The following is a 13,126-nucleotide window of genomic DNA, read 5'->3' as shown; positions in this document are numbered from 1 at the left end:
TGTTTCACAGGAAGGCTTGCAATCTCTTCTGCAGGCTCTGAAGAAACAACAGGGTTTAAATCAGCTTGTTCAATACATTCCTCTGCGACCTCAATTGGTGGAGCCATGTCTCCATCAACATCTTCCATTGGCACTTCAACTGGAATAAGGTTCTCCTGTACAAGTCCTTGTTGAATTGGATTCTCTTGCACTTGTTCTTTGAAATTTTGGGGGATTTGTTTGGATGTTTCTATTCTCTCTGCTTGCAGAGTTGTGCCTTTCTCTGCATTTTCCAGTGTTGCCTCAGCTCCAATAGATGAAACCTCTGTTGCCTCTTCAATTACCTCCACAGCCATGGTCTCAAATGGCTTATTTGGCAAAGCAAGACTTGCTTCTTGTTCTCCAGAAAGAGACACAAAATTTGTTGCAATGAGTACCTCTTCTTGCTGGACAACGCCATAAACTCCTGCATGCTCTTGATGAGTGATAGTTCCTAATTCTAGAACAAGGGCATCAATTGCAGTCTGTGGTATCACCTCAGCATCTTCTTTAACAGTAACAGGACTGGATTCGGCTTCTTCAAGAATTTCTAGTCCCACATCAGCTACCACATCTCGACTAACCGTGACATTTTCATCCATAGAAATCAGTTCAACTATAGACTCAGGTTTGACTTCATCAGAAGAATCTAAAGTATCTTCTGGAAGTTCCTCAATGGTGATGAGTCCATTGTAAGTTGCCAGAAAGATGCTTTTGTCTTCAAGACAACAATCATACTTTGCTGAAGGCCATTCTATATTCACAGGAGCAAGTTTCTCTTGGCCACTTGTTCCCGGTATGTCGTCAGGAGCGACAACATGAGCAGCAACAGCAGCAGCTTCTTCCTGGACAGGATCTTCATTTACCAGAACTTTTGTCATAAGAGAGGAAGAATGTTCTTCTACTGGCTTGAGTTTGGTTGCTGATGTTAGATTTGGTTCCTCAAAAGCAACCCCTAAAATGGGTTCCATTACCAAAATCCCTGCCTCATCTTCTATCAGCACTGCATCAGCTGACATGTCTTCAGCACTTTCACTGGTGCCTTCATGTACACTTGGCTTTGGTAAAGTAGCAGAGTCAGTAGATCCAGAACTAGTAGTGAAAACTGCCTCGACACATTTTGCCACAACTGTTGGAAGGCTGGTCAAGACCTCTTCAGCTGTTTCACTTTCTGCAAATGATTCAGTCACCTCAACCCGCTCTGCTTTGAAAACTATATTCTCATACACGCTGTCCTCCATGATGACCACTTCTTCGATGATGATCCCAGGGTCCAAAGGCTCTGCTTTTGAGATCTTTTCAACAGCTTCCTCTCCTATGACGACGACGGACTCAGACAGAAAATCCTCTTCGGTTGCTGCTGTCTTCATCACAACTTCCTCAACATCTTCACTAGTTTGAGTTGAACGATCTACTTCAGATTTTCTTTCCGTCTGGGTTGACGCGTCAGTTTTTGGTCGTAGATATTCAACTTCTTCTCTGTGCTCAATGACGATGATGGTGGCAGCTTCTTTTCCACTTGAGCCCGTCTGCTTTTTTATGAAAATCAACATTTTCATTAAGATATGATACATCTGTTTTACAGGGGAACACATATGACAATCCTGTGCTCACAAATTAACTTCACTGTAATATCATGTAGTATAACAATCCTGCGAAATAGTTGTTGCTTGAGGAGTTTTTTTTTATCATACTGTATTAGATTAGTAAGTCTTTCAGTCCAACTCTGTATCATTTATGGAAATACAATCATTTATACAGCACTGTTCATTATTTATCCCGTATGGAGAAAACTAGTCGCTTGGACTGACAACTAAACATTTAAATTTGGCTAGTATTTGTTGCATTGCATTAAATCACAAAAAAATCTACTTTTTGTTATAGAAAGTTATAGAAAGAATGAACAGTAAAATACTAAAGCACACGAAAGAGTTCTGGCCAAGAGCCTAGAAGTTTGTATACTTAAAATGTGCTAAAATTAACAATTCATTTTGTGCGAAATGAATTTCAAACACACTGAAGTAGCACAAAGGCTAAATTTTGAGTGTATTTGGTGCACTTTAACCTACTAAAATGGGTCTAATTTAAGGTTACTCAAGTATACTTCCTGAATACTATTTGGTGTGTACTTTACTTTCTCATATAATGGGATGTACCAAAAGAAAGATATAAATATTTTCCAATGGCAGGGTTAGGGAGTGTTTGGCAAGACTAAAATGTAAGGACTTTTATTGAATAAAAATGGACTAAAATGTATTTGTTGACTCAAATTGGACTAAAACTAGACCTAAACTGCAAAAGGGCAAAAATGACAAAAATGTGACTAAAACTAAAAGGCACTGAAACTAAAGAAAGAGACTTTAGTTATCTTGATGAAAACTAGACTTTTTTTTCATCCAAGTTTTTGACATCAAAGATCTATTTTTAGCTACTCTAAGTCTAGTTTTTCTTATCAAAAAAGGTAGTGAACGAACATTTTTAGTTGACAAAATTAACACTGCACTCAACATACTATGTAGATTTTTTGCCTCCATTTTTTTTAACTTTAAAAGTAGAATAATAAATTTGAAAACATGTCCATAATTGTATTTTACTGTGAAAATATATTGAACTTTATTACTTTTTAAACTGCGATCAAAATGCATTTAAAACTGTGTAATAAAAGCATTGAATAATCTACTTTTACCGTATTGTAGGTAAGGACACTTTCCATATGTATCTATTACAAACTAAAAATTTAGATTTTGTACATTTAGGCATATATTTTTGTGGTTTCAAAGTGATGTAATGTTGTGTTAACATGAAATACATATGTATTTTTGGTAATACGTCTATAGTGTGGTAATTGGGGTAAAACCATTGGTAATGGACATTTATTCTAATCCAACAGATTTTTGACATTATTTTGGGATTATAGAAAAATATTTGCAGATTAACCCTTTTCTTATGTCTTCAAACAACAATGAAAACCCCAAATAAAAATTGCAGTATTACTTCCATTGGTGCTTTTTGGCTCTCCTACCATTTTTTTTAATCAACAGTGGACCTCAAGAGCAGTGTTTCCCAAATTATGTGCCTTGAGGCAAGTCTAGGTGTGCTGTTAAAATTTATTACAACTACTATCAACAACTACAGCTCCTGTGTTACAGAGTGTATTTTGCATAGACATGAACATGGTGTGCCTTGGTATTTTTGCTTGATCTTAGGTGTGCCTTGGGCAAACAAATGTGAACACCACTGCTCTAAAGTATCAAGGAAGAGGAATAAAAGGCCATATGGCAGTCTTGTGTAGGTACAACTGTTAAAGGGTTGATTTAGGTTTAGTTTTTCTTCATGGGATTTGTTGGTTATAGGAAAATAAATACAGAGCATCAAAAGCAAACATGTAAAGTGCACTCACCGGTTCATCACTGGCAGGCGGACTTTCCTCTGGAGCTTTTTGATCTGTTTGATCTTCACTTGGGGCAACTTTTTCTTCAATAACCTCAACAGGGGCTGGCTGAGGTGCAGGAGGTTCAGCCTTCTTTTTGAACATTTTGCCAAACAGATTGATTTTTTCTTTACTTTTCTTGGCCTCAGCCTTGATGGTGTTTTCCACAACTTCCTCTGTCTTGCTGATAGTTTCCAGGACCTCTTCTTTTTTCTCATTCAAAGTTTCCAGGACCTCGTCTTTCTTTTCATTGAGTGTTTCCAGGGCGTCATCCTTCTTCTCATTCACTGTTTCCAGGACATCATCCTTCGTCTTGTTCACTGTTTCCAGGACATCATCCTTCGTCTCATTCACTGTTGCAAGGACCTCCTCTGTCTTGGTGGCGGCATCGACGATGTCAGAAATAACTGGGGCTACATCTGGAGCAGGTTGAGAGTCTGATTCGATTACTACATACTCTGTTGTATCAGTGAGATGATCTAAAGATGGAGGCCCTCCATCGTTCTGCACAGTTGTCTTACCTGTAACTGACAAAAGAAAAAAATACAGTTTTCACAACGGAAACAAAAAGTTGCTCAATGAACCACATAATTTAAATACTGGATGAGCTTGCAACTTTAACCAACTAAATGCGGCTTAAATTTTATTTCTAGTCATTTGTCATTATTTTATTGGTCATATATAAGCATGAATTGTTCTTTTTACAGTCATATTATCACTTATTAGTGGGGATGCTGAGTAAGCATCCCTGTTAATAGCTATTTTAATAGCTATTTTCAGCTGTTTTTAGGCTACTTTCAGCTAGTTTCTTTTTTTTTTATCATTTTTAGCTACTGAATGCCATTTTAGCAACTTTTGTGGCTTTTTATGCTATTTTCGGCAGTTCTTCCACAATTCAGCTCTCAGCATCCCCACATAATTTCAGCTGAAATTGCATTTTGATCTAGTTGGGACGAGTGTTTGCATATATTTTGATACTGATAATGCAAGTATTCTAGTTATCAAATAAAAAATGACCAATGTAAGCCAGGCGTTTGTTCTTCTTCTCAGTGAGTCATAGTATAACTGCCATTACTGTCTCCTGTTATTCTTCGTCCAAAGCATTTAGGTCATGCATGATATCTGTTTGTGCTATCTGTCATAAGGTAAACATGGAAGTGATATTGTCCTCATCTCAAGCGTCAACATTCACTCTTGTATAAACTCAAGAGCCAGTGGGAACCCTGCTGTCACTTGAGGTAGAGAAAGCCAACCCATGACAGCTCAAATAGTGGCTTCTTGTCAAGTGTCTGTGACTACGCCTAGAGTTTACATTAGGAGACACTAGACATAGTCCAGCTGGGAGTCTCAGTGTTTACCGAGTATTATAAAAGTCCAAACGACTAATCCAACATCAGCTGATCTTGTCCGTCAGAGGCAGTTCATATCCAATATTTTCTCATAAAGAACAAAACGGTATACGAAAAAGACCTGGAATCCTATCTTATCCTCAGATGCCCCAGATTCAGAGGAAGCGGCACTTTGTGTGCCTTTGTTTGTTTGCATTGCATAATATCACCTGTGTGTAGTATTTATCAAGAAGATATTCAAGTCTTTCACTCACCATCAATCTCCGGTCCATCAGGTGTAGAAAGGCCATTCACTGATCCATTTTCATGCCTCTCTGTTTTTTTTACACTCTGGAAGACGATCAAAAATAAAAATGAGCATGTTTTGGCATCATAACTATGAAATACATCATTTAAAAAGGTGCTTATGCTTATTCCAACTGACCTAATGTCTACTTATCAGTGTTACCATTGCTTCAAGTATTTAAAGTTCTAAATAGTGCAGCTGTGTCATACATGAAATTACCTTGGTTCGCTCTTTAGCGTTTGATTGCTCGTTTCCCATATTTCTCCTGTCAACTCCGACAGACAGAGGCTTTCTATTTCAGGTACAACTAAAAGAGAATAAAAAAAGAAAAGACAAATTTGTCATAGAGCATTGACAAGCAAAGATATTCCAAAGATTTTGTCTCTACTTTCAAATGCCTTACCTCGTTACACACCTCCAAGTAAATAATCCTCTCTTTAGGAAAAATATGAAGTGTTTGCCAGTATGCCACAGTGATGGCCTTGCTCCTGCCCAACTGTGTATACAAGGCTGCAGTAAACTGGCTATTTAATATGTGCTTAAAAAATGGGCGGGACTTTTTAAAGTAATCAATTTGGATTTCCTCCAGTGGAAAGCCTGCCATCCGCCCTACAAGGTGTTGGTGCTCTTTTGTCAAATCACATGATGAGCTCATGTTAATCTCTGTGTCTGTTCTGTGAACGTACCCCGACGAGATCAGAAATAAGTAATGCTCTAATCAGTCACAAGGTGATGATTGATGGTTTTGTTAGCAAATTCAGCTGGGAAGTAACAGGATGTCTATTGAGGATACTGTTCTGGCTTATTCTTTTACTATGAAAACATTAATATGTTTAACTTAGTATTAGCCTGGGTAGTACAGGGGATTTGTGCACAAAAACTAGGTTATCAGTTGAGTCTTTGTCTTAAACTGCTTCAAGATTTACTTCAGAGTTTGTTGATCACAAGAAACTGAAATCAAACTTGCATGCACCTTAAAAACCTTTGTATTTCTTTTTTTATTTATTAGGAAATAACAGCTTTTTTAGGTGCAGTGATCAAGTGTCTGTTTTATTAATCAAGCTACTCAAAGAGCTCTGTAATGAAATCATCTGTCTTTACAGATCAACAAAGGCCTGCTACTGCATCAATACTCACAGGCCTCTCTGAGAGCCGTTCAGGAATAATCAAAGGCTTAAGTTTATCAACTGATTCCCTCCTTCTGTTTTTTTCTCTTATCTTTGTTTTGTTTTATTTGTTTCTTTTGTGAGGGAATGTTCTGTGATCATGCAAGCAAAAGCCCATTTTGTGTTTTTTCCCTGACATGTCTTTGAAATCAAAGCTTTTTTATGCAAATCAGCTGTTAAGTATCCAGATCTGTTTTCAGCCAGAAGAAAATAGTGTTCTTGAAGCTTCAAATTCTCAGTATGCATTGAGTTTATTATAACAAGGCTTGGAATGCATGAGCACAATGTCTTGATTGTATCCTATGGCCTGCATACTGAGGTGGGTGTTGGATTCCCCTGTTTCTGACTTCATGTGAGGCCCGCAGCTGAGAGACCTCAAGCAAACTCTTCATGAACCAACGCAGGGCAGCCCACTGGTTTTATTCGTGTCACAACCCTAAGAGGAATGCCACATTGAATATTGTTCAGCCCAGTTGCAATGCTGTACATTCACCAGTTTATCTTTGATGTGGTGTTCTACGTTACATCCATCACAACCCTATGAACCTGGAGTAACTTGGATTAATGCTCTCGCTTCACACATGTAAATATTTGAACATGGGTGCAGTTCTGTTTGCTGTATAAACATTTACAGAAGAGCAGTTCCGGTTGATACAATAACTACTTCTACATATTGTACTGAAGTATTCATGTTTCTTATATTATCATAATAATAGAAACGCAATGTTTGAGTTTCCACTCATCAAATTTATCAGTACAAAATGCTCTGGCAACAATGCAGTTTATCTGTAAGTAAAGGGCCTTGTTTGCTATCACATGTCCCAACTTGTTTACTTCAAAATAACAGAGGAGTGAAAATACTTTTTAAAAAAAAAAATAGATAAAAAGAAAGTTGATCAAATTAAAGCATTTGGGGTCCTTTTCTCTGAATTAAGAGGGGCCTACCCGCTTGGTGGCGATGTATCAGCGTTGTTGTGTCGAGCCTGCTGCCTTTGTGCAGACGAGGAAGCCAAGATGGCAGCCACCATGAAGGGACCTGTAGTGAGTAAAAAATGAAATAAATCTGTTTTGTGTCGATGCATACTGTTTGTTTTACCTAATGTGATGTTTAAAGATAAGTAGGTGTTAGTTCTTGGCGGAACGTTACCGTTCTCAGGCATGTTGACGGACCTGGACACACCCTCGCGTGGCTCGTGTCAACGACAGCAGCTAGCATTAGCTGTTAGCGTTAGCTAGCTTGCTAACAGAGCAGCTAAGTAGCGTTAAGTTCATGCGAAAAATTGATTCACAAGAGTTCAGTAGCTAAATGTCGGTGGTTAGGGTAACGAAAACAGAGTAGTCGAGGGTTATAGCGATTGAAATACCGACAGAACAGCGCGTCAACAGTAGTCAGTGTTCGTTAGTGTTACCATTCATTCTTGATTACCTGCATGTCAGTAAAACAGTCGACCGTTAACTCCAGCTCTAACGTATTTCTCTGTTTTCCAGGCGGTTGAAGATGTGAACGTCACCTTTGAAGACCAACAGAAGATCAATAAGTTCGCCAGAAACACGAGTAGGATGACGGAGCTGAAAAATGAAATAGAGGAAAAGAAGGTAAGAGTTGAAGCAACATAATGTGTTTTAACTGTCAGTTACCAATAAAACAAAACGTGTACAGTCCCTACTACTATTACCTCTGCTATAACTGCATACTCAAATACTATCACCTCCATAACTGCTGCAACTTATATTTCATACTGACAACTCCCAATACTCTAGCTCCAACTAATAACCAACAACATGGTAGTTACAATGTAATAAAAAACTTAGGTTGATATGCAGTGATGTATTAAAATAAAATTAATGCATTTTCCCCAAGAACCTCCACTCTGGCCCATTTATTTAAAAAAAAGAAAAAGGCAGAATCATTAATACGTAAAGCCCAAAGTTATCAAAACTGTTAGGAGACATGTAATATAGTTAAAATTTCAGACTGAAGATGTAACATTTTTTATCCATGTACATTTTCTGTTCTTCCTAAGGAAAAAAAAAACACTTACAATCAAATTCAGTCTGATTTCTATTATTTATTTGCCCTTTTATCATTTTCATTTTTTATTATTTTTATTATTATACACTGGTTGTAACATTAATATTTTAATTTATCCCGAAAAAGGGTAAAAAGGGCAAACATATTTTAACAAGATGGGTTTTTTTGGCAATTAAACAGCCAAAAAAAAAAAAAAAAATCCAGGCAGAATGTTGGTTAGGGCCTTAAGGATGAACTTATTTTGCATTTCAATGACTACTATCTCTACTAGAGATGCACCTACTGATACCAGTGTCAGACTTTGGTGCAGATATCAAACCTAAGTGCTTGCATCCATAAAACATAACAGATACTGTACTCATTGTCAGTTTGAAGCATCATGTAAGTCTGTTATTAAATGAGTATTCTGTTAGATTTTCAGTCCTGTCTGCAGTTTGGCAATATTTTAACATAAATGATGCTGACAAAAGTAGAGGAGGAGCATGAAAAATATTAATTTAAACTACCAATGCTAATGCTGATGTGTAAATGTAGTCCAGACCTTCAACTTTAGTCCTAAAAACACACTTTTCGAAGTTTTAGGATAAAAACAACAAAATGCAGTTCTGTAATACATACTTTAGGGTGTAAGGGATTAAGAAAAATACTCAAACTGACATAGATCTATTGTTCCAGCCTAAAACTCCACTCTTTTTTTGTCCACTTACTCGTTTGTTTAGCAAATATTTACAGCTACTATAGGCAGATTTTATAGTATCAACAGAAATTTTCATATCTTCCAATACAAGTAGTTTACTTTTTCAAGATTATCAGCTAAAAAAGATGATAGTATTGGGTCTGTTTCTTTATTCTGACCAACGACACTGGGGATAAAAACATTTTACTTGACTCTTCTTCACAAAGATTATGTGCCACTTTAACTGCCCAGTTTATGAGCCTAAGTGAATGCAGTACACGAGAAGCACTTCTACTTTCATGAGAACTTAAATGTTTGTTGAACTGTTGTCAGGAGGTGTTGAGTAAACTAATTGGTCACTCTCTCATATTTGCTTTGTCCTTTGCCTCTCTGGTCCACACCTCTTGGCTTAACACAGCACAATTATCATCAGTCACAGAAATGACCGTAATGTCCCATTAACACTGTTTGTTCAGATGACTCACATAGAGTGTTCTCTGGAGGGAGTGCAGCTTCTCTGTGACAAAGATGTTAACATCCCTGATCGATTTATGATATTAAAAATGTTCTGCTAATGTTTTCATGCAGAAATCGCTGCAGAACCTCCAGGACGCCAGTGATGACCTGATGATGTTTGACGACGACTCCCTATTGATCCCTTATCAAATTGGCGACGTCTTTATCAGTCACACCCAGGAAGAGACACAAGAGATGCTGGAGGCTGCCAAGGTTGGTTTCTTAACAGCTTGTTTATAATCTCCAGGCCTGTAATCAGTAATTGAATGCACCATGGAGATCAGTTTATATTCAGTAATGGAGGAGAAAATTAAGTTGAAAAAATCAACTACCAGAAAACAATTTAAAGTTAATCTTCCGAAAACAGTAAGTATAGCAACACCTGTGCCTGTATGCGTGCATCAGAATCAATAAAACCCACTCCAGTCTTTACTAAAACAACAAAATGTGAGAATACAGTTTAATTGTTCTTTTTTTTTTGTCAGTGTACTTTGTTCCAACAATTATCTTTTGTCTGACACTCTTGTGAAAGTCTTGTTTTCTAACTTGGTATTAGCTGACTTTTGAAAGTCTCTGATTGCCATATTTGTCTGTTTTATACCAGTAAGAGGCTTCTGAATACAAATATTTAAAGTCAAACAGCTAGCGACATTTTGAACCATGTCTAATTAAATACACATTTTAGAGTTTCTTAAAAGGAACCCTGCATGATCAGACAAGTTAATCTTGTTGGATAGATATTTGTATGTCTCAAATGTATATTAAACTAAAAAACTCACTAAATATCCCACATATCTGCATTTTGAGTACATTTCAGCTCATAAACTCACCAGGAGACTGCCATGTTTTCATCCGCGTCACGGAGTATGACGTCACAGTTCTGCAGAGCTCCTCTCCATTGCTAAGCAGTAACCATTTTTCAGACGTTTTTTCTGCTTGCAGCTGTTGCTGACATGAGTTTGCTGCGTGTTGTTTTTGTCTCCCTACTGTCAAAGCTCCATCATTCCTACAAAGTTTAACCTCAGTAAACCTCCATCAAATGACTACATTGAGTGTATAGTGGAAGCGCGCCGGGAGCTTTTCAAAATAAAAGTATTACGTACATAGAACGGAGTTTCTCCAAGGAAATGTTAAAGTGGACTTTTACTTTGAAAGGCGCAAACCGGAAGTCCTTTTGTATTGTGTTTATCTTTACCTGAACCGTGTGGAAACGGAGAGCCTCATAAAGAATAGAAGCTCGGGGAACAACTTTATTAAACGGACGCATTTTAGCTCGTGGCCTTCATCTGGTTCACAAAGAAACAGATTTCAAACATTTTCTACCCGTGTGGACGTACATATTTGCTACAACAAGGTAAATATGGCTCTGTATTTATCATTTTCCTGTCTAGATGAACAGATAACTGCTTGTGGTGCAAATATAATATAGAAGAGACCTCTAATTTTAGAATTCTCCCTGCGTGAGATGTGCTGCATTTCTGAGATGCAGCCCTAACACTAGCTGCCAGCCTGAAACAGGTTACTGCATAGGATCACCGCGGAACTGTGACGTCACGGCGCCAGTGCAGACCAAACAGGACCAAAATATGGCAGTTTCCTGGTGAATTTATAAACTCAAATGACTCAAAATGCAGGTATCTTGTGAGTTTTTTGGTTCATTATGATTATGAGAGATGCAAATATCTATCCAACAAGATGAACTTGTCTGATCATGCAGGGTTCCTTTTAAAGGTCCCATATTTTCCCCCTTTAAGACACAGTCATATTGGTCTCAGAGGTCCAAAACATGCCTGTGAAGTTTGTTGCTGAAGAATACTCCAGTATTGGATTTTTGCATGTCTAAAAACCCCTCTGTTTCAGCCTTGCCCAGAACAAGCCATTACTCTGTGTGTGGCTTTAAATGTTAATGAGCTGTCTGACTCCACCTCTGACCACACCCCTCTCAGGAAATGGATGTGACTGTCCTGATCCTCCTCTCAGCTGGCAGCTGAAGGAGGATCAGGAGAGGAGGGTGGAACTTTCTTCCAGTGGGGAGGACCAACTGAACCTGGGGACGGGGCTAACTCCCCACATGACATCATGAGGGGAAAATCTGAGCATATCTTGTTTCAGTACATATTTTCTGAAAGATGGAGGAAGAGAGGGAAGGAAGGAATGGATTTTTCCTATTCCTGGGGGGATTGTGGACAGGCCAGGAGCATATATTTTTTGCGAGGAAATCCTGAAAAGTGTATTTTGCATAATACATGACCTTTAAAAATGAAAGAAATTGTCCTGTACATGCTAAAGCAAAAACTGGATTTTGATGAAAATCCCTCAATTTTTCTCCAAGCCCTTTCAGTGCTAACAATTAGGTTATTTTAACCTGTGCGGCTGTCCTAAAGTGAGTCGTAATAAAGTCTCAAAATCTTTTGATTTTTAGGTGCACATCACTCGAAACACTTTCCAAATCTTGACTGAGAACAAGGTTGGACAAATCTGGTTGTTTGTGAAACTTCTTACTGCACATTCATTTACTTAGAAGCATTAAATCCCAAACACACAAAGCATAATCTTTAAACATGAGTGTTTATTTGCTAACCAAAACAGAAACCTCGCATTTACTATGGAAAGATTTACACTGCAGCCTGTTTTATAAAAATGTATGAGACAAGGTCTTAACTTGAGCTAGACTCAGCATGTGAAAGACTTTACAAAACGCTTCTATTTCTAGAATATATAGATGTGTCAGTTTAAGGTATGAACAAGACAAGCAGGTCAGTATCATGACCATAATGAAGGTAAAGTAAAGTACAGAGAGGACAGGCAGTGACCAAGATGAAGTTATGATCAATGCCTGTCGTCCCCTCTGTCACTTTGTTTGTCCTTGGTTTTTTAGCTGCCGTTTCATCCCACAACAAAGCAGCCTGCACCGGCCTTTTCTGACTGATGTGGAGCAGTCTGACACTCACTGAATGACAAATGTGTCATGACCAGCTCACTATTCATCTCTAAATATCTGCTGATTTTTAACCGAGTACACATTTTTCTCTCCTCATCAGTTTTCCTCTTTTAGAAGCTCTTTTCAAAGGCTCATCTAACAGGTGCATTTTTTAAAGCAGGTTTATAAAAGTGTCCTTAACCCTGATGTTGCAGGCCTGATGTAAGAAAATTCAGAAGTTCATCATATAATCAGAGTTTTCTTGTTCTGTGATCAGGAAGCGCTCGAGTTGGAGGTCAAAGGCCTTGAGGAGCGGGTGTCAGCCATACAGGAGCTGTTGGGGGATCTGAAGGTCCAACTCTATGCCAAGTTTGGTAACAACATTAACCTGGAGGCAGATGAAAGCTGAGCTCTGAAATGGACACTGACAGCTGCCCCAGTGTGGACTTTTATTTTGTGCAGCTCTTCTATCACATCTGCTGAATGTTTGCCAAACCAAAAGGACTGGGCATGAACGGATTAGGTCTGTAGCTTCTGTCTTTTGTTTACACAGCTGATCAGTCTATATTTTAGTGTTTGTAAATGCACTCACAAGGACAGAAAAGGTAAATATTTAGCATTTAGATAAATGCTTTTCAAACATATTAACCGGTTTATTTAATAGTCATGTTTTCTTTTTACTCTTGGTCAAACTAATGTAAAAAATAAAATCAATAAAAACTGCAAGAAATTA

At 37.9% G+C, this 13,126-nt stretch overlaps 2 protein-coding genes across 12 annotated transcripts in view; one reads left to right on the top strand and one right to left on the bottom strand.

Annotated features, from left to right (window-relative positions):
* Positions 1 to 7,286, bottom strand: part of bcas1 (brain enriched myelin associated protein 1) — a 26,459-nt gene extending 19,173 nt beyond the window's left edge. For 9 of the 11 annotated variants that reach the window (XM_041799379.1, XM_041799384.1, XM_041799385.1 and 6 more), the window contains exons 1-4: positions 7,195 to 7,286; positions 5,303 to 5,390; positions 5,052 to 5,127; positions 3,419 to 3,975 (exon numbers count right to left, since the gene is read on the bottom strand). In XM_041799379.1, coding sequence (XP_041655313.1) covers positions 3,419 to 3,975; positions 5,052 to 5,127; positions 5,303 to 5,341 — 672 coding nt within the window. In that variant the 5' untranslated portion in view covers positions 5,342 to 5,390; positions 7,195 to 7,286. Of the gene's footprint in view, positions 1 to 3,418; positions 3,976 to 5,051; positions 5,128 to 5,302; positions 5,391 to 5,486; positions 5,576 to 7,194 lie in introns of those variants that run through there. The other 2 variants (XM_041799383.1, XM_041799378.1) reach the window with 2 other exon arrangements.
* pfdn4 (prefoldin subunit 4) lies at positions 7,200 to 13,126 on the top strand. Its single transcript, XM_041799390.1, has 4 exons — positions 7,200 to 7,290; positions 7,738 to 7,845; positions 9,546 to 9,686; positions 12,671 to 13,126. Exons 1-4 carry the CDS (start codon positions 7,264 to 7,266, stop codon positions 12,800 to 12,802), a joined length of 408 nt encoding a protein of 135 aa, XP_041655324.1. The 5' UTR covers positions 7,200 to 7,263; the 3' UTR covers positions 12,803 to 13,126.

This window comes from Cheilinus undulatus, linkage group 11 (genome assembly GCF_018320785.1).
Source record: "Cheilinus undulatus linkage group 11, ASM1832078v1, whole genome shotgun sequence".
NCBI classification, from domain to species: domain Eukaryota; kingdom Metazoa; phylum Chordata; class Actinopteri; order Labriformes; family Labridae; genus Cheilinus; species Cheilinus undulatus.
The sequence above is the reverse complement of the archived record's forward strand: the minus strand, read 5'-3'. Positions and strand labels throughout refer to the sequence as shown.

Coding starts and splice junctions, on each gene's coding strand:
- pfdn4 (XM_041799390.1), top strand. CDS start 7,264: ATGGCAGCCACCATGAAGGGACCTGTA. Junction 7,291..7,737: donor CCACCATGAAGGGACCTGTA/GTGAGTAAAAAA, acceptor TCTGTTTTCCAG/GCGGTTGAAGATGTGAACGT. Junction 7,846..9,545: donor ATGAAATAGAGGAAAAGAAG/GTAAGAGTTGAA, acceptor GTTTTCATGCAG/AAATCGCTGCAGAACCTCCA.